The sequence below is a fragment of the Brassica napus genome, chromosome A10 (genome assembly GCF_020379485.1).
Source record: "Brassica napus cultivar Da-Ae chromosome A10, Da-Ae, whole genome shotgun sequence".
In the NCBI taxonomy this organism is placed as follows: domain Eukaryota; kingdom Viridiplantae; phylum Streptophyta; class Magnoliopsida; order Brassicales; family Brassicaceae; genus Brassica; species Brassica napus.
The window spans coordinates 1,566,310-1,588,375 of record NC_063443.1 but is presented as its reverse complement, the minus strand read 5'-3'; the positions used below and the strand labels follow the sequence as shown (position 1 = coordinate 1,588,375).

General features: G+C 39.2%; 9 protein-coding genes across 12 annotated transcripts; 4 read left to right on the top strand and 5 right to left on the bottom strand.

Moving 5' to 3' along the window:
* The first annotated feature begins 559 nt into the window (after positions 1–559).
* On the top strand, positions 560–2,982 carry LOC106371002 (probable folate-biopterin transporter 8, chloroplastic). 2 transcript variants are annotated; one of them, XM_013811016.3, is made up of 2 exons: positions 560–1,252; positions 1,682–2,982. In XM_013811016.3, the coding sequence occupies exons 1-2, from the start codon at positions 778–780 to the stop codon at positions 2,827–2,829; spliced, it is 1,623 nt and encodes a 540-aa protein (XP_013666470.2). In that variant the 5' UTR covers positions 560–777; the 3' UTR covers positions 2,830–2,982. The 2 variants fall into 2 exon arrangements, with proteins under 2 accessions (XP_013666470.2, XP_022548890.2); XM_022693169.2 differs by having other exon boundaries at positions 1,202–1,252; positions 1,693–2,829.
* Positions 2,866–3,866, bottom strand: BNAA10G02700D (membrane protein PM19L). The gene is made up of 3 exons (XM_013811017.3): positions 3,663–3,866; positions 3,365–3,542; positions 2,866–3,278 (listed from the first exon to the last, which is right to left on the bottom strand). The coding sequence occupies exons 1-3, from the start codon at positions 3,787–3,789 to the stop codon at positions 3,026–3,028; spliced, it is 558 nt and encodes a 185-aa protein (XP_013666471.1). The 5' UTR covers positions 3,790–3,866; the 3' UTR covers positions 2,866–3,025.
* Positions 3,867–4,192: 326 nt separating this feature from the next.
* On the bottom strand, positions 4,193–5,619 carry LOC106370103. Its single transcript, XM_013810172.3, has 4 exons — positions 5,365–5,619; positions 4,825–4,895; positions 4,598–4,733; positions 4,193–4,498 (listed from the first exon to the last, which is right to left on the bottom strand). Exons 1-4 carry the CDS (start codon positions 5,510–5,512, stop codon positions 4,407–4,409), a joined length of 447 nt encoding a protein of 148 aa, XP_013665626.1. The 5' UTR covers positions 5,513–5,619; the 3' UTR covers positions 4,193–4,406.
* A 281-nt stretch (positions 5,620–5,900) lies between these two features.
* On the bottom strand, positions 5,901–7,454 carry LOC106370104 (auxin-responsive protein IAA12-like). The gene is made up of 5 exons (XM_013810173.3): positions 7,107–7,454; positions 6,622–6,887; positions 6,424–6,544; positions 6,278–6,339; positions 5,901–6,204 (listed from the first exon to the last, which is right to left on the bottom strand). Exons 1-5 carry the CDS (start codon positions 7,322–7,324, stop codon positions 6,164–6,166), a joined length of 708 nt encoding a protein of 235 aa, XP_013665627.2. The 5' UTR covers positions 7,325–7,454; the 3' UTR covers positions 5,901–6,163.
* Positions 7,455–8,461: 1,007 nt separating this feature from the next.
* Positions 8,462–10,977, bottom strand: LOC106369420. 2 transcript variants are annotated; one of them, XM_048743411.1, is made up of 2 exons: positions 9,120–10,977; positions 8,462–9,014 (listed from the first exon to the last, which is right to left on the bottom strand). In XM_048743411.1, the coding sequence occupies exons 1-2, from the start codon at positions 10,307–10,309 to the stop codon at positions 8,519–8,521; spliced, it is 1,686 nt and encodes a 561-aa protein (XP_048599368.1). In that variant the 5' UTR covers positions 10,310–10,977; the 3' UTR covers positions 8,462–8,518. The 2 variants fall into 2 exon arrangements, with proteins under 2 accessions (XP_048599368.1, XP_013665033.1); XM_013809579.2 differs by having other exon boundaries at positions 8,462–9,130; positions 9,221–10,977.
* An 859-nt stretch (positions 10,978–11,836) lies between these two features.
* LOC106369421 lies at positions 11,837–12,457 on the top strand. The gene has a single exon (XM_013809580.1). The coding sequence runs from the start codon at positions 11,837–11,839 to the stop codon at positions 12,455–12,457; it is 621 nt and encodes a 206-aa protein (XP_013665034.1).
* LOC106369423 lies at positions 12,454–13,287 on the top strand. The gene has a single exon (XM_013809581.2). The coding sequence runs from the start codon at positions 12,454–12,456 to the stop codon at positions 13,285–13,287; it is 834 nt and encodes a 277-aa protein (XP_013665035.2).
* Positions 13,288–17,485: 4,198 nt separating this feature from the next.
* LOC106371005 lies at positions 17,486–19,215 on the top strand. 2 transcript variants are annotated; one of them, XM_013811020.3, is made up of 6 exons: positions 17,554–18,136; positions 18,210–18,382; positions 18,456–18,570; positions 18,685–18,839; positions 18,924–19,018; positions 19,138–19,215. In XM_013811020.3, exons 1-5 carry the CDS (start codon positions 17,753–17,755, stop codon positions 18,970–18,972), a joined length of 876 nt encoding a protein of 291 aa, XP_013666474.2. In that variant the 5' UTR covers positions 17,554–17,752; the 3' UTR covers positions 18,973–19,018; positions 19,138–19,215. The 2 variants fall into 2 exon arrangements, with proteins under 2 accessions (XP_013666473.2, XP_013666474.2); XM_013811019.3 differs by having other exon boundaries at positions 17,486–18,136; positions 18,924–19,215.
* Positions 19,216–19,287: 72 nt separating this feature from the next.
* On the bottom strand, positions 19,288–21,797 carry LOC106371004 (plasmodesmata-located protein 2). The gene is made up of 4 exons (XM_013811018.3): positions 20,937–21,797; positions 20,210–20,590; positions 19,690–19,797; positions 19,288–19,553 (listed from the first exon to the last, which is right to left on the bottom strand). Exons 1-4 carry the CDS (start codon positions 21,343–21,345, stop codon positions 19,546–19,548), a joined length of 906 nt encoding a protein of 301 aa, XP_013666472.1. The 5' UTR covers positions 21,346–21,797; the 3' UTR covers positions 19,288–19,545.
* Between the last annotated feature and the right edge of the window lie 269 nt (positions 21,798–22,066).

The following is a 22,066-nucleotide window of genomic DNA, read 5'->3' as shown; positions in this document are numbered from 1 at the left end:
ATTAAAATACAACAAAATTAAATATCACCTCCTAAATATCTCCAAATTGTACGCAGAGAAGTCGGTTCTGATATTTATTTGTATTCCGTTTAGATATTATATTTGTAGTATAGGAAAAGTATGTATACTTATATTCAACTGCATGTGAATAAGCAATAACTAGTAAGTAAATTGTAAACCACATAATCCCATGTAGAAACTCGCGTCCCTATTAGAAAGTGTTGTGGTTGTGGTCAATACTCGTTACCGACGTACCGTTCAACCCTAGTAGTCATCAGTTTTCTACGGTCGACTAAATAAAATTCAATTATTCTTTTTGTGATACCGAATTAATATAACAGAACTTTAGTGACATGTCGTAATCAGATGTGATCTTCAAATCTCATAGGACAGTCGATTTTTCTGTGGGTCCCCTTAAAAAGAAACCTTAATAATCAATCTCTAAAGCCATGACAACCGTTAGTTGATTACTTAAATAAAAACGTTAGAATCTTAGTTTGATTATCTGTGGAAGACAAGTATTAAACTGCATTTAGCTTTAGTGAGTTCTTGTCTCCTTCTAATTGCTTCTCCACACGCTTCTCGATCCTTCAAAAATATCATTTTCTTTATTTTCTTTCTTGTTTGTTTCGTCTCCTTCCTCGATTCAACGATCCTTAAGAGTTTGCACCCAAAGTTACATAAACACCCCACCGTTACATACGAAGCATGTGACAACATTTCTTCTAAACCTTCCTCCTCCTCTGTTTTCATCTCTCTGAATCTCTAAGAGTCATAATGATAAATCCATTACTATCAATCCAGAACTCCCCAACCACGTTCTTGAAACCACCATTTCTTTTCTTTAACACAAAACTACAACAACTGCAAGAGAAGCAGAACAAGAGCAATACTCTGTTCATTGTGGAAACCAAATCAAAAAGAGCCACGACATTCTCATGTCTCTCAATATCCAGAAAAAGAAGAAACTCTGGCGTGTCTGAATCTGAAGAAACGGCGAGGTATGAACAAATGGGTGGTGGAGGAATCTCGGTTCTGTGTGGCTTAGGCTATTGGGTGCAAGGCTCTAGATGTTTCCCGTGGCTTGCACTTAACTTCCACATGGTTAACACCCTCGGACTCCAACCATCCACCCTTCAGCTTGTGCAGTACTCTTGTCTTCTTCCCATGGTGGCTAAACCTCTTTACGGAGTTCTCTCAGATGTTCTTTACATCGGTAGCGGTCGCAGAGTTCCTTACATCTCCATTGGAGGTTAGTTTATACCAAAATATCAATTCTAGAAACATCTTAAATCTCTGTGTACTAGCAAGTTCTAAAATATCTGTGTACCAACAATTTGTTAGAACGAACTTAGTTTATACTAATTAGGAAAATTTATTTTTTCTAGATAAAGATCTAAAAATGAAATCGGATTTTAGGGGTTATAAATTTATTTGATTCGCATAATCGACATGATAAATAATGTTGCTTTTTATACATTGTTATAAATACGTGTCTAATGGGTTATAAATTTATTTGATTCGCATAATCAATATAAAAACCTTAAAACAGGTCTGTCTTAATACAGTTTTGTTTTAAAAAAAAATTTTCTTCTGTTGATTCGGGTTAGTTCATAACACAAAGTCTCTCTGTCTTTGTCTGCTCCCTTTCAAAATGGTCTGAATGTTTTTATTGTATCAGTGTCGCTGCAGGTACTAGCATGGGGCACAATGGCACTCTTCCAAGGAGCTAGAGAAGTTCTTCCTTCTCTTATAGCATGTGCCCTGCTCAGTAACCTTGGTGCATCCATCACCGAGGTTGCAAAAGACGCTCTAGTCGCTGAATACGGTCTGAGATACAGAATAAACGGTCTTCAGTCCTACGCCCTCATGGCTTCAGCAGCTGGTGGAGTCTTAGGGAACTTGCTTGGAGGATATCTCTTACTCAGAACACCTCCAAAGATCTCCTTCCTTGTCTTCACCGCGGTCTTGTCTCTTCAGCTCCTTGTCTCCTTGTCTTCGAAGGAAGAATCCTTTGGTTTGCCACGGAGGAAAGAGACAAGCTCGGTTGTGATGAGTGTAAAGAAACAGTTGTCTAATCTCATGGAAGCTATCCAGGAGGAGGACATCTCACAGCCTATGATTTGGGCGGTAGTGTCCATCTCAATGGTCCCACTTCTCTCGGGGTCAGTGTTCTGTTACCAAACGCAAGTTCTGAACTTGGACCCTTCGGTTATAGGAATGTCCAAAGTGATTGGACAAGTGATGCTTCTTTGTCTAACCGTGGTCTACGACCGATACTTAAAGACACTCCCCATGAGACCACTCATCCATATAGTCCAGATCCTATACGCGTTATCAATCCTCCTCGACTATGTTTTGGTGAAGCAAATAAACCTCGGAGTTGGTATCTCCAACGAGGTCTTTGTCCTTTGTTTCTCCAGCTTAGCTGAGATCCTCGCACAGTTCAAGATCCTCCCCTTTGCGGTTCGGTTAGCCAACATGTGTCCTCAAGGCTGTGAAGGATCGCTCACATCGTTTCTCGCTTCATGTCTGTGTCTATCACAGATTGTTAGCGCTTTCTTGGGAGTAGGATTAGCTAATGTGATAGGTATAACGTCTAGTAACTATTCGAACTTGCCTTCAGGGATTATAGTACAGTCTTTAGCGGCGTTGGTACCCTTGTGTTTCATGCACTTTGTCCCAATGTCTGAGCCTGTGGTTGAGAAGGGAGCGAAGAGAGGTTTAAGTACGAGAAGCAGGAGTAGTAGTAGAAGAGTTGAGAAAGTAGTGCGTCAAGAAAGTGTAGCTTATAGACGAGGACGAGGGTCAGAAGAAGCACAAAGATAGCGTAAGGTCATATACATTAGAATAATGTATATGTTGTTTATAATGAGATTTTCATTTTTGCATAAGAAAACACAAATCCATAAAAATAACAAAGGAACACATTATTACATAAACTGATAAGGTAAAAAAAGGAACCTACATCTTTATCGTTTATTATTCAAATTTATACGATTACAAAAGCACTACAACAGCGACTCTAAACGGCCATAGTGGTGGTTCCAACACCAGCTTTGTGCTCGCCTGCATGAGTGCCTGGCACGTGACCATGACCTTGACCTGTAGCGTAGTCACGATCTCTATATCCAGGACCGTACTTGCTGCTGAATACACCAGCATGGATCAACAAGACGTAAAGCAACTGCGTGAACGTTAGGATTATGATGAAGGCTTCAATAATCCTCAACCTCCACCCTCTCCATCCTCCTATGTTTATTTGCTTGCATGCCAACCTTAGTCCCAACAAAAAAAAAAGAAAAGAATAATAATCATTTTGATATAAAGATACTACATATATAAGTATGATATTAGCTATTACCCCATGGCAAGAGCGGTGACGGCCCATGCAACTATAGAGGAAGATCCTGCGGCCGCAAGACTATCGTTCCTCCAGAACCTGATATGGTTAGCTCCGGCCAGCTTTGACGCTATGCCTATAACGGCTGCTAAAATCGAAAACGTCAAGAAGAAGGGTGTTGCTCCATTGCCTCCAAAGCCTAGTTAGTTTTATAACAAAACATAGAGTCAGTAACAATACTAATGATTTCAAGTAAAATAGTAAAATGATCATTTTATATATATATATATAAATAGAGAGATTCAGAGAGAAGTTATACTTGGGTGGTTAGTTTGACCATTGATGTATCTGTTGAGACACCAACTTGCGAAACCAAGCACAATAAGGTACATGATCAGATTCAAGAACAGTAATGGTGCAGCAATGTTTCTTCCCACAGTCGCCATTTTTTCTCTTGAGACCTCACTTCTTTTACGCTTATCCAACAAAGCTTTACGTATTCGGTGATGGATCAGTTGAGGTGGTATGCGACATAGTTTTAAATACACGAAGCTTAGACGGTTTGTTGGCGAGGAACACGTGCCGTGCACAGAGGACCTTCTGTGTTTAGCTGGTAACAGGTGGTGGAACACGTGCCGCGAGGTTGGTCCAAAGTGTTGGATATAGCCTGCGCTCGAATCTCCAAGTGATTTCTTTATATTATCTCCTTGTGCTTTTTATCATATTAAATGTGCCGTGTATTGGTAACGATTACTTTGTCAGCAAATTATTTATAGTTATTCCTCCTGGAGTTAATTAACATCCATTTATATGATAGGTGAGCCATGTATTGGGAGAAATATTTATAACTATTGATTGACTTGTGATCTTCTATCATTTACTGAAAGTTTTGCGGTGTAAACAAGATTGTGAAGTTCAATGTAGGAAACATTACATGCTTAGATACTTTTCCTTTCAAAGCATTGTGTCTGTGTATTACACTATACGAATGGTTTTAGTAGCAGCAAGGAGCAGCCATGATAATATATATTGATATCTTCTTGAGAGTTAGTTAGTAGTGTTTTTATGATGTTTTGGATGAAGAAAGTCCTCCGGTTTTCTCAAGATCACGTTGTCTTGCTCGTTCCATTTTTCGCTTTCGCCATTCTTCCAATGCTATAGAAGAATATTGTGTAACAAACATATCAAAAACCTTCTTCATGTGCAGTTTTGTTTTAGCATGAACAAAGAGATTGTTGCCATTTTGTTTTGTACCTTTCAAGCTGGAGGCATCGTTAAGGGAGCGGAAATCTTTGAGGCGTTTAGAGAGATCAACGGCAGTGTTCTGCTTCACATCCTTCTCCTGCTCTGTCTCTTGTCCAGCAGATGACTCTTGTTCAATTTCTCGGACCTATAATAGATCCAAATGCTAAGAGTAAAGAGAAGCAGAGAGGGCTTAAGAGATGTGTGACACAAATGTAATAGTGTTGTAGGTAGGTTACTCTTTTGATAAGCTCTAAAGGTTGCATCTTGAGTCTAATCTCTTCGGCTTCCTTCACATACCGAAGCTGAGCTGCATTTATCAAATGTATGGTGAAAGAATGAAACAAGAAACCCAAAAAAAAAGGAAGAAACTTTTTTAAGAATATTATTCATAAACAAGATACGCTTAGCTTCTTCTATATGAGGAAAGTAGAATTATCAACAGTCTCCCTCCCAAAGAAGGTAAATTAAAAATGTGATTTTTTAACAGACATAATGTCAAAATCCAGACAACAGTTCATGGAAGGAACACAACTCTTTAAGTGTTTAAAATCTAAGCTTTTCTCCATATCGATTCTTGTAGAAGCCATTAATCTAGAACGAACGAGTCAAAAGTGATATTGAATTCGAGTGATATAGAAGCGTATACACACTAAATCTGAAACTAGACAACAACAAGCCTGTTTTTTTTTTGTCGGTATGAACAGATCCGAGAAAGACCCATCACAAGATGATCGCTAAAGCATCAAACTTTGAATCGAAATTCGATGGTAACAAACCTGAAACGGGTCGGCGAGAGGAGGAAGTGAAAAAGCCCTGAAGGAGGAAGAGGAAGATGAGAAGGTTGACGAGCGTGAGAGCAATTGTGGCGTTCTTGAAAGATAATAATCTCATTCGCCATTGATTATGATTATGATGATGATCCATTCTTCAATTCTCTCTAATTTTGATTTCACGAAACTTCGAATTTTATGAAACAGCTGTTTGACTTTAGATTATGTTTTTTTCCTTATCCTGTTTTTTTTTTTACTTTGGTTGGACTCTTTCAGTTTTTAAATCTGTTTCTTTTTTAGGTAACCATTTAACTATAGTACATGTGCATCATCGCATCGCATTTGAAAATTGTAATTGTTCTGATTAGGTGACATCAATCCAAACATTTCGTATCTTATTTCCCTTAAATTAAATGTCAAATTAGGTGAAGAATTTGTTTTATGTTCAACAATAAGCACACACAAGCTCATAACCAAACCATATAAAGGAAGTGAGTTTCATTCCTTGGAATCATAACCCCCCCAACAAGAAAAATCACAAGAAAACAGAACTCTTTTATCACATTAGATAATGGCTTCAACTATTTACATTACAAGAAAAATAAATAAACAAAAGACCAAGAAAACTACTAATTGAAAAACCTTAAAATGAAACCATGCCTAATATCAAATCTTAAGCTCCACCAGCTTTGATCGGATTCACCCGGTATACTTTCTTCAATAAGTATCTGAGTTACTTTCCACAAAATCAAAAAAGAAACACATAACAATGCCAGATTTGTAAGGGAAGCTAAACAGGATAGTTTCATTGTCTTTGTCTCTCCTTCTGTTCTTGATGTCTTGGAGCTGCATTAAAGAATGTTCCAGCCTGGTTATTCTTTATTGGTCGACAAGAGAAATCAATAAACCAGAAACATACCAAGTCCATTAGCTTCAGAGGTTCCCATGATCCGAAGCCTTTTCACCGAAGTGACAAACATTCTAGTAGCAAAAATGACAAAAATGATTTAGATCTTGACAAGGACTAATATATAGTTATATACAAAGCCATTTCTAGATTCTTACCTCCAAGGAACATCGCCCACAAGCATCCAATCTCCATCCTTATCCTCATAAGTCAGTACAAACTCTGATGAACCATCTAAAAGCCTCAAAGGTTTCACCTTTTCCCGAGAAGTAGTAGAACCTGATCATTTCAAAAATACAATAATGTCAGTCAAACTCCAATAAGAATCCATCTCAAGTGTTTTAGCAGTAACTGACCTGACATTCCGAAGAACATCTCCTCCAGCGTCTGAGCCAAGTTTTCATAAGAAGAATGAGCTCTTATATCCACTTTTCTGCCTATACCAACTCCATCCATATTCACTTTCACATACCCTAAACCCTGAACTGAGACATCTTTAGTCTCATCATTCTTCTTCTTCCCCTCTTCTTCTTCTTCTTCTTCTTTGGCCGCCTTCATAGGAGCTTGGTTGTTCACCTTGTTCATCCTGTGTGACCCAATCGGTGGCCATCCCACTATCTGACTGCTACAACAAATCCATGTAATGCATCAAAACAAACATCTCTTACTATGACCAAATCATTAAAAGCTAATCACTTTTGCAACATTTCGAGTTATATATAACGAAGTCTGATTATAACAGAAGCTTACACAGATTATGTTTCGAGATAGTAACATGTTCAAATCATGCAACACAGAAATAAACCAAAAGTTATGAGCTTTATTAATTAAAAGACGGAACCTTGAGCGAGGAGGAGAAGCTCCTTGTCCTTGGTGAGAGGAAGACTGATCAGCAGCTCGTTTAGACCCAACAGAAGGAAAGTCCTTAGCCGTTAGAATCCTCCCACGCTCTCTCCACGCGCCACCGCCGATGCTGAGCCCTAATCCCAGCTCCAGCTCACTCTCAGCCGGAAGAAGGTTACTCTTCCCCGTCTCAAACTCTGACCCACCACCACGCATGTTGTCGACTAATAATCCAAAGAGAGGGTCTTTTCAATGAACCGTTCAAGAGAAAGAGGCACAGAGATGAAAGGGTTTCTTTCTTCAAGCGTATTTGAGAGAGACGAGAGATGATGAAAGCAGAGTAAAGGAGAGAGTGATGAGAATTGGGACCCATATGTCTTGTAATGGCCATACCACAATGCCAAAGTCTTCTCTTTTTGTTTTTTTGATATTTAAAATTTCTGAAAAGTTTAGTTTCCGACATCATCAAACCTGTCGTGCTCTCGTTGCGTTATAGTTGGGTTCAAGCAACTAGAGAAAGACAGTCCCAAGAAACTTGTTTTACAGTTGTTTGTGTGTGTGCATGACATATTTGTTTATAATATCAGCTAAGGTTTTGCTTTTTGTTACATCATTTTTCTTCTTTTCCTTCTCCCACTTGTATATATGTCTTGTACTAGAATATTGTAATGCTTTCGGAATTCGGATGAGAAGTCATTGTTTTATTACATCATGTTTTAGTAAAGGCTACTTATCAAGAATCTAAAGATGCTTATGGATTATAATATCTGCTTTGGATGATGAGACAGTTCATTTCATAGCGCCCCAAAAGTCTCAATTTTTAAAGAGTTTACACAGACAAAATTGTATTTCAGTTAACAATAAATAAATTATATATTTAACGTAGTAAAGGGAAAAACATAGTTTTAAGTTTATTTTTTCCTTGAGAACATGATTCTTGTCGAGCAATATAAAAAGGAAATTGATGGGAACACTATGCATTAGTATAAAACGTGGTGATGAGATATTCATCATCATGATGTTTGATGATCCATTGAGAAACTTTTGCAGGCGCAAATTGTTTTTGGGAAAATTACACCTTTAATCAGAATTATTACCAATGGAGGACACTAATCTCATGCTCTAATGGAAACTAAAATCACTACTGAGATTGGCCTGTTGACTTGTGTTTAATTCTTTTCTATAGAAACAAATGAGACACCATCGTCTAAAACACAAATACTCTCACACATTCTTCTACTTTATCACGATTAATTAATGTTATGTTGAATGATTTATCAACAATAGCAATAAAATTAAATAAATCGTTTTCATCACCAATAGTCACCCCCCCCCCCCCCCCCCCCCCCCCCCTCTCCAAAAAGTAAAATAATATAATGGGAGACCAAAAAATATTTGAATATGTAAATATCACAAAGAGCTCAAATCATCAGCAGAGTACGTGCGATGCACGCGGCCATCCCCGCCTTTCCTCGACTCATCATGATCCACCGAGCCGCCACCACCACCACCGCATGCAAAACTGCATTCCACGCCGCAAATCTTACTAAAACACGAGAAAAGACCATTACCTCCCTCTGTATGCCTACGACTATGCTTCTTCACCGCTGGAGTTTTCCTTCTTGAACTTCTTCCCCCAGCTGGGACGATTGTCGAGCCGTCGTATTCAGTGCTGCTTACTTGGCTTGATCCTATATCATACAATGGTGGCAGCTCCGTACGCCACCTCTCGAGTTTCGAACGTAGTCCTTCGACGCTAGTTTCGTCGATGCTCCACTCGCTGAGTATAGAGCTTTCCGTGTCGTTAGCGTGAGACCTATTTTTAGCTAGTTGCTCAGCGATTTCTGATGGTGATGGACCTAACTCCGAATCGGTTAAGATTCTCCTCCCAGCTAAGTTCGATGTCCTCATCGGTGTAGACATGTAGTTTGGTCTCATTGGAGTCGATTTAAGCACGTTGGAACGCATCGGAGTCTGCATGGGAGTCATGTGGGAACGCATAGGAGTCTGCATGGGCGTCATGTTGGAACGCATAGGAGTCTGCATGGGCGTCATGTTGGAGCGCAACGGAGTCTGCATGGGTGTCATGTTGGAACGCAACGGAGTCTGCATGGAAGTCATGTTGGGATGCATGGGAGACATGGCGATAATTTTAGATCTCATCGGTGTTGACCTAACTTCGTTACGTCGCATAGGAGAAGATGCGACGATGTTAGATCTCAACGGCGTTCCATGTCTTGACAAGTACGGTGAAGCTCGAGCCTTAATCGGTCTATGTTTCTCGTTCATTGTAACTCTTCTAGGTGTTTTACGTGACGAATGATGGTATGACACGTCATGACTCTCCCTTGGTGCTGGATCTGGTTTGTATATTTGCCTCATGATTTTAGTAGGTCCATTCTCTTTTATCTCCGTGGCATCAGTATCCGTAGTGGTTGGTTCAGTTTCAAATTCTTCACTGCTTACTAATGCGCTTATCGGCTGTTTAGCTAGCCGACTACGTTCAACTCTGCTTAGAAGATCAGAGACAACCATTGAGCTTGTATCACTCTTTGTACGACGGAGCTCTGGTCTTGAGACAACAGATTGAAACTGTCTCGAAGACGGAGATTGTGGATTCTTGGAGCTTCCTTTGTTACTGTTCAAATGCAAATGCTGTAGATGACGATCCTCTTCACCGAGAAGATCTCTGTACCCCACAGCAGAGGAATCCATATGCGTGTAAAGCGGCATGCTTCTCATGGAACCATCAAGCACTCCAACACCAATGTTTAATATCCCCTGAGGACGTCCCGAGGCACGACGAACCTGAAGCGCAACGAATCTCATTCCCTGAGGTGGTGTGCGATGGTACTCGTTGTTGCTGGTTCTGTACCCTGGACGACGACTAGGTGGGATGAGGTTGCTGATGAGGACACGGACCGTGCCTACGTGAACGTCTCGGAACCAATGCAATGCGTAGATTTCGATGACTACGGCGGAAGTGTCGGCGTAGAGAAACTCTTCGTCGACTCTGAATACGAATTTGTCGTTCCATGTTGGGTTTGTTCCGGCGTTGTAGTCAACGCGTGTGGTGAGTTTACGTTCGGAGTGAACCCATGCGACCGCGTATGTCTTCATTTTTCGGGAGACAGGAGCCAAGTCCTGAGCTGAGATTATGTTCAGCTCTAGCAGTTGGAATGATGGGAACATCATCGACATTGTGACCAACAGATGAATGTTCACACTATAATCCTTTTTGATGGATTTTTATACGCTTTAAAATCTTTTGAGGGGAGAAGATACGAAGAAGAGAAAGATTAATTGGTCAATGGTGGCAATTTTCAGAAAGGTAATAAGAGCCATTGATTTTTTTTCATCTGTATAAGAAGTAATGTTTGGTTTGTATTTGGGAGAAAGACAACTAATATATTAGAAGCAGTGTGGTGTTATTCAGCTAAGGTTTTGCTTATATTAGGAGATGACTCGTAAGAACTAAGTTGGCGTTAATGATAGAACCTTTGCATCACAGTTGTATGTGTTTTTGTGCTGTCAATTAGTGAGAGAGCCTCTAGAATTCTATTTTTAGAATCAAAGGATAATACGACTAACAGGTGAAGATTGCATGACTTTTTAAAAAACTAAATTTTTATACAACATTTTTAAGTCTCGTGCACAAGTCAACGTAAGTTATGTACTAAAAACAAATGGTTGGAAACGCCTGCAATGGATCCTAAACGTAACATGTTTCAAAGAAATTTAATGTTCCAATATATAAATTTTTTTTAATTTTTAAAGTAATTTTTATTTTATTAAAAATTGTGTAATCAATCATATTTAATAATTTATTTTGTAAATGGTTGAATACAATTATTTTATAGTTTTAGTGATAGTTTGTAGACAAAAATAATATTTTTTTTAATATATGTATTTTTCTTAAACATTGTATATTTAGGAACGAAAGGTACGCCATTTGTCCTTGCACATAGTTTACTTGTTACTAGTAATGGGCTTCTTTTTATGCACCATTGAATTTGAATTATGGGGATCAAGATCCAAGACTCAAAAAGCCAGTTCATGCGCCCAAGCGAAAGGGCAAAGCAAATTCACGTGGACGTCCACCTCCTTGCTTTGTTTTTCTAAACCATGAGCATGCACACATTCTCAACTTAAAATCCAAACTAACCAATAAAAAGTTTACAGATGCTATTTGAAATGGTACAATTTTTTTCAAAAAAATTCACAACCTCAAGATTCTGCAATATATAGAAGAAACTATAAACCAAAAATATGTAGCTAGCACTTGCCATCTTTTTCGGAAAAAAAAAGATTATTAGAGCTATTTCTATTTGCATTTGGAGTAAAGCAAAACTTAAGAGAGAAATTTGTAAAAACATAAAGTATTATAAAAAAATTCACAACCTCAAGATTCTGCAATATATAAACAAGAATTTTTAAATCCAATTTCTTTTCAGCGCCGAATTCGAAAAAAAAAATCTAGAGATAGAAAGATAATTTTTTCTCGTTTAGACTCCCAAGGTGTGGGCCAGTGGCTGGGATATTTTTCCCCTTTTGTTTGTGATCGTTCGATTTCACTAAAATATCATCACCTCTTCATCTGAAGCGTTTTTTCTAGGGTTCTATCAAAAGAGAGAGTAAAATTAAATCTTTTGAGTTTTTCGATCGTGTGAGTTATCAAAAGGATCGATTGAAGATCGATTTCTGGTGGTGATAGTTATGTCTTCAGCAATGGATAAAGTGCTGATGGAGCTGTCCTTAGATGAAGAGGAAGCTCCTTTTGAGATGCCAGATTTACTAGAATTCTGTTCAACAGAAAGAAACAGAAGAAGCTTGATTGGAAGATTGCTCAATCCGCCTTGTCAGAATATGGCTAGCTTAATATATGATATGCCAAGGAAGTGGCAGAAATTTGATCGTGTAAGAGGAATTGCGCTCTCCAAAGAACGGTTTCAGTTTATTTTTCAAAACGAATATGATTTGGAGGATGTGCTGAGTAAGGGTATTCATACTTACAACGAATGGTCTTTAGCGATAGAGAGATGGGTTGAACAACCTCCTCCAGACTATCTTCAATTTGTTCTGCTGTGGGTCCAGATCAGTAATATCCCGGTTAATTACTACACATCGGAGGCGTTCACAGCTTTTGGAGATTTGGTGGGGAAAGTTGTTACTGTGGCTTTTGATCCTGACAAGCCGCATAGTCGAGAATATGTTCGAGCTCAGATTATATTCAACGTAGCAAATCCCCCGAGGAAATCCAAAATATTCAATTTGAAAAAGGTGGTTCTGTGGAGATTTCCTACTTCTATGAAAGGGTTCAGAAAAGATATTATCATTGTCAAAGAATGACTCATGAAAAATCTGTTTGTCCGCTCCTTGTGAGACAAAGACAAAACCAGGCGATCAGAAAAAGGTTGGGTTTTGTAGAAGACTTACCGAAGCCTAAACTTGTTCTTTCAGAGGATGATCCTCTTTTTGGTGTTTTAGAAGAACGTCAAGTAGAGATGCATCCTATTCTGGGAAGACCGAAGATTGCTCCTGAAGTACTAGAAGGAATGCGTCAGTATTTGAGAGTCGCAGATGGAGAAGAAAGAAAAATTAGAGAAGAAAGGGTTAGAAAGTCTGTCAAGGAAGTGGAGCTCAATCCCGTTACAAAAAGGATGGTGCTCAGACTTGAAGAACCTCCTGTAGTGACCAAAGATCTTGATAAGGGCAAAGGGATTGTTTTTGGGTATGATTCTTCGGAGTCAAAACAGAGTGTTTCCCATTCAAGACCTGGTGGTGAGAAACTGTTGGGTGCTGCAATTGCTTCTGGCAGAGTATATCCGAGTTTTGAGAACTCACGCCTTGTTAACTATACCTCCGAATCTATGTCTTCGGCTTCTGGGTTCTCTTCTTCTGATGTTAGTTCGACGGTTTATAAGACAGGTCTCTTTGAGGCTGGTTCTTCCGGAACTACTAAGAAGCAAAGGAAACCAAGGAGAAGGCCTTATGTTAAAAAAAGGAGACTGCAAGAGTTGGATGAATTTCAAAAGAGGCCTACTAGTACTGAAGATGTGGAGAAGCCTTCAAGATCAGCAGAAAAGAGAAAAGAGATGGAAGAAGTGCAGATTGGTGGGAAGGTCGCAAGACAGAGAACCAAAGAGATGGTCCCAACTGAGGGACCGTCTAGATCCTAATGAGCATCGTTAGTTGGAACTGTCAAGGCTTGGGGCGGCCTCAGGACTTGCAGTTCAGAGACTCAGGGAGATACGTCAAAAATATTTTCCTGAGATTTTATTTTTAATGGAAACGATGCATTGTAGAAACGTCCTTGTAGATATTCAGGTGTGGCTCGGTTATGATTTTGTATATACGGTGGAACCGGTAGATACATGGGGCGGTCTTGCGGTTTTTTGGAAAAAGAGTTCTGAGCTGGTTTTTAATCATGTAGATAAGAACCTGATGGATTTCCATGTACAGTTTGGTAATTTTAAGTTCTTTCTGTCCTGTGTATATGGTGACTCGTCGCTTGGTAGAAGACATTTGGTTTGGGAAAAATTGTCTCGTATTGGTGTTCAGAGAAAACAACCATGGGCCATGGTTGGAGATTTCAATGAGATCCTTAGCAATGAAGAAAAACTGAATGGTCCTAGGAGAAGTGATAACTCTTTCAAACCTTTTGCTGATATGTTGAGTGCTTGTGGGATGGGGTAACTTTTAAGCACAGGCAATGGTTTTACTTGGGCAGGTAGAAGGAATAATCTGTGGATCCAAAGTAGATTGGATAGATCTTTTGGAAATAAGGCGTGGTCTGTGCTTTTTCCATCTGCTTCTCAACTTTTCATGGAGATGAGAGGGTCTGATCATTGTCTGGTGTTGCTTAGTTTGATGGACTCTCGAGAAAAATATAGAGGATCTTTCAGGTTTGACCGTCGAATGCTTCACAAACCAGAAGTTAGGAATACTATCTTGAAAGCATGGTCTACTAATGTGAATAGAATTGGAGTTTCAGTTATAGATAGAATCAGAGATTGCAGGAAAGAATTAAGTACATGAAAACGATCGGCTGATATGAATTCTAACCTGAGAATCTCTAGGCTTCAGGTTGATTTTGATGCAGCTATGTCCAGTAGCAATCCAGATCCTCACTATCTTCAGTCGCTCAAGTTCCAATTAGTTGAAGCTTATGCTGATGAAGTTTGTTTTTGGAAGCAAAAGAGTAGAGATCAATGGTATGCTCTAGGCGACAGAAACTCCAAAAATTTTCATGCGTCAGTGAAAACTAGCAGAAACAAAAACTTTATAGAAAAGCTCCAAGACGTCCATGGGAACTTGGTAAGAGGTGAGGCATCTAAAGGGGAAGTGGCGGTGAAGTATTTTATGGATCTGTTTAAATCATCGAGACCTATGGGATTGGATCCTCTCTTCAGTGGGATGGTTCCTAGAGTGACTGATAAGATGAATGAGGAACTTTCTAGAGTGGTGTCTAAAGATGAAATCAGGCAGGCAGTTTTCTCTATCAAACCTAGCAGTGCTCCTGGTGCTGATGGAATGACGGAGTTGTTTTTTCAACGTTATTGGGATATTGTGGAGCCGAGAGTGGTTTTAGAAGTTCAAAGTTTTTTCATCTCTGCCTCCTTTCCTAAACAATGGAACTTCACTCAAATCTGTTTACTTCCAAAGAAGCTGCATTCTCTGTTGATGACTGATCTTCGGCCTATAAGCCTATGCTCGGTTCTCTACAAGATAGTTTCAAAGGTTTTGGTTGCGAGGCTTCAACCTTTCCTCCACGAGCTGGTTTCTCCAAATCAGTCATCATTTGTGGAAAACAGATTGATTTCTGATAACATTTTAATAGCCCATGAAGCTGTACACGCCTTAAGGACTCACTCGGTTGTGTCTAAAGAGTTCTTTGCTGTTAAAACCGACATGTCAAAGGCGTATGACAGAGTCGAATGGGGATATGTGGAAGCTTTGCTGAAGGCCTTGGGTTTTGATGCGAAATGGATTAAACTGGTGATGCATTGCATCTCCACTGTCACCTATTCAGTTCTGATTAATGGTCAGCCTTTTGGTTTGATATCACCTGAGAGAGGTCTGAGACAGAGTGATCCCTTATCGCCTTTTCTGTTTGTCCTATGTACAGAAGGTTTAACTCACCTAATGAATCAAGCAGAAGAAAGAAATATAATAGAAGGTCTCCGTTTTGCTATCGACGGACCTTCGATTCATCACTTGCTGTTTGCGGATGACAGTTTGTTTCAGATCAAAGCTTTAGAGTCTCAATGTGATCAGCTGCAACTCATTTTGGATTACTATGGAAGCTTGATAGGGCAAGTGATTAATCTATCCAAGTCTTCCATTTCTTTTGGAGTGAAAGTAAAGGAGGAAGTCAAGAAGAGAATCAGGCTCAGGTTAGGCATTTTTAACGAAGGAGGAGCCAGTTCGTATTTGGGTCTTCCTGAGTGTTTTTATGGTTCGAAGATTGATATGTTGAATTTTATCAAGGACAAAATGAAGGAAAAATTCTCAGGGTGCTACTCAAGAACCCTTTCACAAGGAGGTAAAGAAGTTTTGATAAAATCTGTAGCCATGGGTGCACCGGTGTTCGCTATGAGTTGTTTTAAATTCTCAAAAACCACCTGTGATAATTTATCTAGTGCTATGGCTGCTTTTTGGTGGAGTTATGTTGAAGACAAGAGAAAGATTCACTGGGTGAGTTGGGAGAAACTTTGTTTACCCAAGAATCTTGGTGGTATGGGGTTTAAGAACTTGCAGTTATTTAATCAGGCCCTTTTGGCCAAGCAGGTGTGGTACTTAATGATCAGGACTGTCTGTATGCGAGATTCATGAGGAGTCGGTATTTTCAGAATAGAGATTTTGATCAAGCTATTATGGGCTCTAGACCTTCCTATGGTTGGAGAAGCTTAATGTTTGGAAAACAACTGCTAGACAAAGGTTTGAAGTGGATGATAGGTAATGGTGAAGAGATTTTGGTTTGGGTGACTCCATGGATTGATGATGGGGTTTGAATGAGATGTCCCTTAATGAAAAACATTTTCATTGATCTGGATTTGAAGGTATCAGCACTGATTGAGTTCCAATCTGATACATGGAACGTGATGATGCTAAACGACTTGTTCTATCCTCAAGATGTGGAACTAATACTGAAGATGAAAATAACGCCAGGTTCTAAAGATTTCAAGGTATGGAAGTACAACTCTAGTGGAGCTTATACATCAAAGTCTGGGTATTGGTTAGCCTCAAAATTAGAGAATTCTGAAGTAAAAAGTTTGGCTGAAGCTTTACCTTCCATTAATCCTTTGAAGATTTTGGTTTGGGATCTTCTGATCTCTTCTAAGCTTAGAATCTTCATGTGAAAAATAATGTGTAACGCTTTACCGGTTGCTGATGGTATAGCTGCTAGAGGTATGATGGTAGACAATAGATGTCAGTTTTGTGGAATGGATGGTGAAACGGAAAATCATTTGTTTTTTATTTGTCCTCATGCGAGATTTGTTTGGGCAGTGTCTGATTTTCTGGTGCCAAGAGTGGGCTTCAGTTCTTCCATTTTTCAGAATATTCATCTCCTTCTTCAAGGAAAAAAAAATTTCAACATTCCTACAGATTTGAGGAAAGTCTTTCCTTGGTTGCTGTGGAGGATTTGGAAAAATAGGAATGGCCTCATTTTCGAAGGAATGGAGTTTGAAGCTCTGTCATTAGTGAGAAAAGCGTTTGATGATATGAATGAATGGGCACAAGCTCAAGTAGTGGAAGCAATCAATTCTTCGTCTCCATCTGTTGGCCCATATATAAGTCAAGTTGAATGCTCTCCACCGCCTGTCTTGTGGAGGAAATGTGATATTGGAGTTGAGTGGGATAAAAGCAAAAAAGTGTACGGTGCTGCTTGGTTACTAAGAGATGATAAAGGTATGGTTCTTATGCATAGCAGATGCTCCTTTTCTAATATCCCATCTTTAAAGGAGGCTCACAGATCAGTATGGGTTCGGGCTATTGAAAGTATGAAAAGTTTAGGTTTCTCTAAGATTGTTTTTGCTGGTGAATCCAAAGAACTGGTTGGAGCTGTAATTAGGCTTCCTGCTTGGCCTTCTTTTAAGTGGTTGTCCAAAGCTATTATGTCCTCGCTTCAGTATATTCCTGAATGGAAATTGGAGAGAGTCGATCGGAAGCTGATATGGGGTGCTTATTGCATAGTGCAAAGTGTACTGGTTTGGGATCTTTTTCAATCGTATGTGGCCATTGGCTTCCCTTCTTGGTTAGGTGATTTTTGGTGAAGGTTAGGGAAGTTGCTTGTTTTTTTCTGTTGCATGTGATTGCTCTAGATTTTAATTTTTGGTTTTTAGTTTGTAATCCTTGTTGTATCAGACTGTGTTTCAAACTTAAGAGAGAAATTTGTAAAGAATAAAATAATACAAGGGCACTTTGCGGAGGTTCGCCGTCTCATCCATGAAATCTAATCAAAACCTATCCTCTTCCCCTGTCTGAGAGAGTCAGTCTTCGCTCAATCACTGTCTCTTGAGGGTCCTCCGAATCAATGTCCACACATAACATTTTCGAGACATAACACGATCCCAACGACCCACCAAAAAAAGATTGAATTTTGAAACCAAAGTCGAAGACTTTGAGCGATCAGAACAAAAGATGCTCAAGAGCGAGCCATCTCTCTCAATCTACTGCGAATCTGGGCTCAATCCAGAAGACACGGCGACTGGAACCGATGAGAATTTGGATAGAACGGTCTCGATTGGCGACTCGGTTGAAGCCGACTTCAGCTTTGCTAAGCACAACAGCAGCAGCATCGATGCCTTGTCGATCAAGGAAGAGGATGAGATTGAGCGACCACCGAGTCCTCCTATGCATTTAGCTGCAGGGCTTGGGATTGACAAGTTCGATCTGTATGGTGGTGAGATCAAATTCGATTTGCCGAGTTTGGATGATGAGAGGTGTGGTGATTACTACAAGAGGATGCTCGAGGAGTATCCGTTGCATCCTTTGCTTCTCAGAAACTATGCTAACTTCTTGGAGGTACTTTTGATCCAACTCGAAACTTAATGTTCTGTCTAGTTAATGACTCTGTTTTTGATATTGTGGATTACAGTACAAAGGAGATTTTAGTGGAGCAGAAGAGTATTATCACAAGTGTACTGTGGTTGAGCCTAGTGATGGGGTAGCTTTAGCTAACTATGGTAGATTGGTGATGAAGCTTCACCAGGATGAAGCTAAAGCGTTGAGCTACTTTGAACGCGCTGTTCAAGCATCTCCTGAGGATAGGTTCTGTTGTAACATTCACAATTGGTTATTTACTCAACCTTAGTGTGTGTGTTTTTCTTCTTGTTTTTTTCAGCAATGTTCTTGGAGCATATGCTAGTTTTCTCTGGGAGATAAATGATGAGGATGACGATGAGGTTGATGACGACGCTTTTGGAGACAGAACTCGCCAAGGAAAAGAAGACTTTGAGGTTTAGGTTTTCACATTCATTCATTCATTCATTCATTGTAGACATGTTAGCCCGAAGTAGTAAGTTTTACATGCATTTGGATTCACTAATATAGGGTTTTGTTTGTTTGTGCAGCCTGAGGCAGGGGAAAAACGCAGCTCGAGGTTGTCTGAAACAGAAGATGGAGAAACACTATGCAGATACGCAAAAGCGTTTTGGAGTATTAATGGTGACAAGGAGAAGGCCTTGTTCTATTTCGAGAAGGCCGTTGAAGCCTCTCCAAATGACAGGTACAGTTACAAGTATGGAATCTCTCTTACTACACAAACTCTTACTGAAAATGCGATCATCATTGTCTTCTGTGGTGGTGGCAGCATTATACTTGGAGAGTACGCTAGGTTCCTATGGGAAATAGAAGAATGATGATCATCTAGAAGAGGAAGAAGAAGATATATCTCTAAAGTCTCAGGTTCATAAGATCTCTCCTTCGTGAAGAAGAAGCTATGCAAGCTTCACTCATTTCCGTTAATGTCTTTGTTTTCTCAAAATCCTTATAATATCTCTTTGCATATTCGAATGTTTTTGCAGAATAAACCTAATCGATGTAATGTAAATGCTTCTTGATACGCTCGGACCCACTTTATCTATCATGGAGTTTCAATCAAATAGACTAGTACACTATTCAGTTTATGGTAATGTAACTGGTCAGATGAAATAGTTAGTGTAACTGATTGAGAATAAACAAAATCCCTTTTTCACATTTTTTTGGGGAAGTAATTTTTGAACATTTAAATGGTCCTTGCATCAACCACAAAACCCTACCTCCCAAGAATCTGAACTAACAAAAACAAAATAAAACATAACAACAATATTCATAAAATTTAAAAGTTTGGACTAGGGAATCTAATGGCACCTCAAAAAGAAAAAAAGAAAAAAAAACTTGTGCCTCTCTTTGATGGGATTAGACTCTTGTTTGTTCTCTTCCTCCTCAAATCTTCAATAGTCTGCCAAAAAAGATATCATTGTAATGAATAATTCCCATTATTTATTATTCTTCGTCACATGTGCATGTGTTTGTAGTTTGTTTGTATGCATGTTTATACATGCATGTATGAATGAGTGCAAGTAGAGAAAAGGTACCGTCATGTTTCTTCTTCATCAAGTTTTTGGCAAAAAGCAAGCAAATGACAAGAAAGCCAACACCAGCAGCTCCTCCCACTATTATTGCCACCGTCTTCCCAGTTGCTCCTGTCAATTTATTTGATTCTTTAATTATTATTATCTTCTCATCAAATACAAATCTCAAATGTACTATTATATGTTCATACCAATGCTCCTTTAGAGAATACTAAAACTTAACACACTGCATTGTGCATTCTCTTTTTTTTTTTAACCAAACACAGTACATTTTATGGGTAGAAAATTATTTAATGAAAGCATTAAAAATAAAGTATTATTAATTGAACTGCACACCCTACATGGGCTATAATTAATTTAAAACTCCAAGGAATAACTGTTACCAATTAATAGAAAAACACATTAAAATAATTACTACACTGAAGCTTTAGAATTAAAGTGAAGATCAACTTAACTCGATAGAAATTCAAGATCAATGAAATCTAAAAAAGACATAACTGGAAGAGAGATAGAAAGCTCTCACCTGTAGAAGACGAAGGATCTGAACTCGAAGAACCACCAGAGCCAGACGAGGATGAAGAAGAAGAAGATCTCCTAGGGACACCATTCGGGTAATAGCTATAAGCTATAAAGCACTTATGGAGATAAATCTGACCGGAGATCGCGCTTCCACACTCCACCTGAGCTTTCTCCAGAGCGTTCTTGACGCACCCGCTGCAGTCTGAATCTCCGACATCGCCTTCGCATTGTCCTAACACGTAGACAGATTCGTAGGTGGTCGCGTAGAACCCGTGCCCCGAAACGACGCCGTTTTGCATCACCCCGAACGCCGTGTCCCTCCTCTCCTCGAACCCTGTTCCGGCGATGTTGTTCTTCCCACACGTCTTGAACAGCATCTCCATCCCTGTAATAATTAAACCGGGAAATTGATTTTAAAAAGAGAAACCAAACCGGTTCGATTAGAAAAAGGGTTAACCTTAGATTTGAGAGTAATAAATAAACCGGAAATTGATGTTTAAAAGAAAACCCAAACCGGTTAATATCCGGTTCGATTGAGAAAGGGTTAACCTTAGATTTGAGAGTAATAAATAAACCGGAAATTGAATGTTAAAAAGAGTAACCAAACCGGTTTATATCCGGTTCAAATTGAAAAAGGGTTGAAACCTGAGATTTGAGAGTAATAAATAAACCGGAAATTGATGTTTAAAAGAGAAACAAAACCGGTTAACTAAATCAGCTTTTGGTTAAACCTGAGATTTGAGAAAAGCCAGCGACTTCATAGAGGAGATAACACCCGGAGAGCTGAACTCTCGAGGCAATGGTTTTGCCGCAGAGCTTGTCGGAGAGAACGGGAAGGCGGCTGACACAGTTGTAACAGTCGTGGTTGGTTAAATCTCCTCTACACTGGAAGAGACCAGTGATTGTGGTTTGGCTCGTTCCGGTGGTAGTCTTGTAGAATCTTGTTTTAGTGGACTGAGTGACCAATGAGCCGAACATAGCAGAGAGAGCTTGCGAGTATAGACCGGACGGATCTGAGAACTGCTGTTTCGCGCATCCTTTGTAGATTAAGGTTGTGTATTCTGTTGTTGCTGATTGTATGACGTTGAGATCTGAAAAGAGTAGACTCATCAAGAAGAGTAAAGAGATTGAAAGACCCATTCTTTGTGTCTTTTGTGTGGATTCTTTTGGTGGTTGTGTGGCTTGGTCTGTTTTTTATCTTTGGGAGGAAGAAAAGATTGGGAAGATCAAATCATAGGCTTTCTCATTGTAGGTATTGAAAGATGGGAATCTTTGTGGGATTTTTCTTGGAGTGTTGGTTTTTTTTATGGGTTTTTGAGTTTTATGGTAATTGGTTGCTTGGTGGCTCAGTAAAGCTTTTTAGTTTTTGTTTCTGTCTTCTAGGTTTCTGGGTTCTTGTTTTTGGATTTGGGTGGCCACCCTTTCTCTCTCTAACACATGTGACAAGAGATTAGTAGAAAAATAAAGAGAGGGAGGGAGAGAGAGAGAGAGAGAGAGAGAGAGAGTCCTTTTTTCCTTTAAATGCTTCTGAGTTATTCAGTTCTGAGACTGTACAAGTTTGAGTTATTGCAGCAAAACAATAAAATAATTATTGATTTAGAGCTTTAATAACTGTTTATTTATTGCTTAGTCACCTTTTTTACTAGGGGTCTTTGAATCTAATTCAAAGTCTAAAAAAAAGGGTCATTTTCAATGGAGTTACAATCTTGTTGTTGAGTGGTTGGTTATTTTGGGAATTGGGTATAGAAAGATACATTACAAACTTTCTTGCAATTGATAGTCGATACTTAAACATGTTAATGAAAAATTAACTAATAACGGAATTACAAAAAAGATGGGCTATAAATGGAAATTCAGAAAG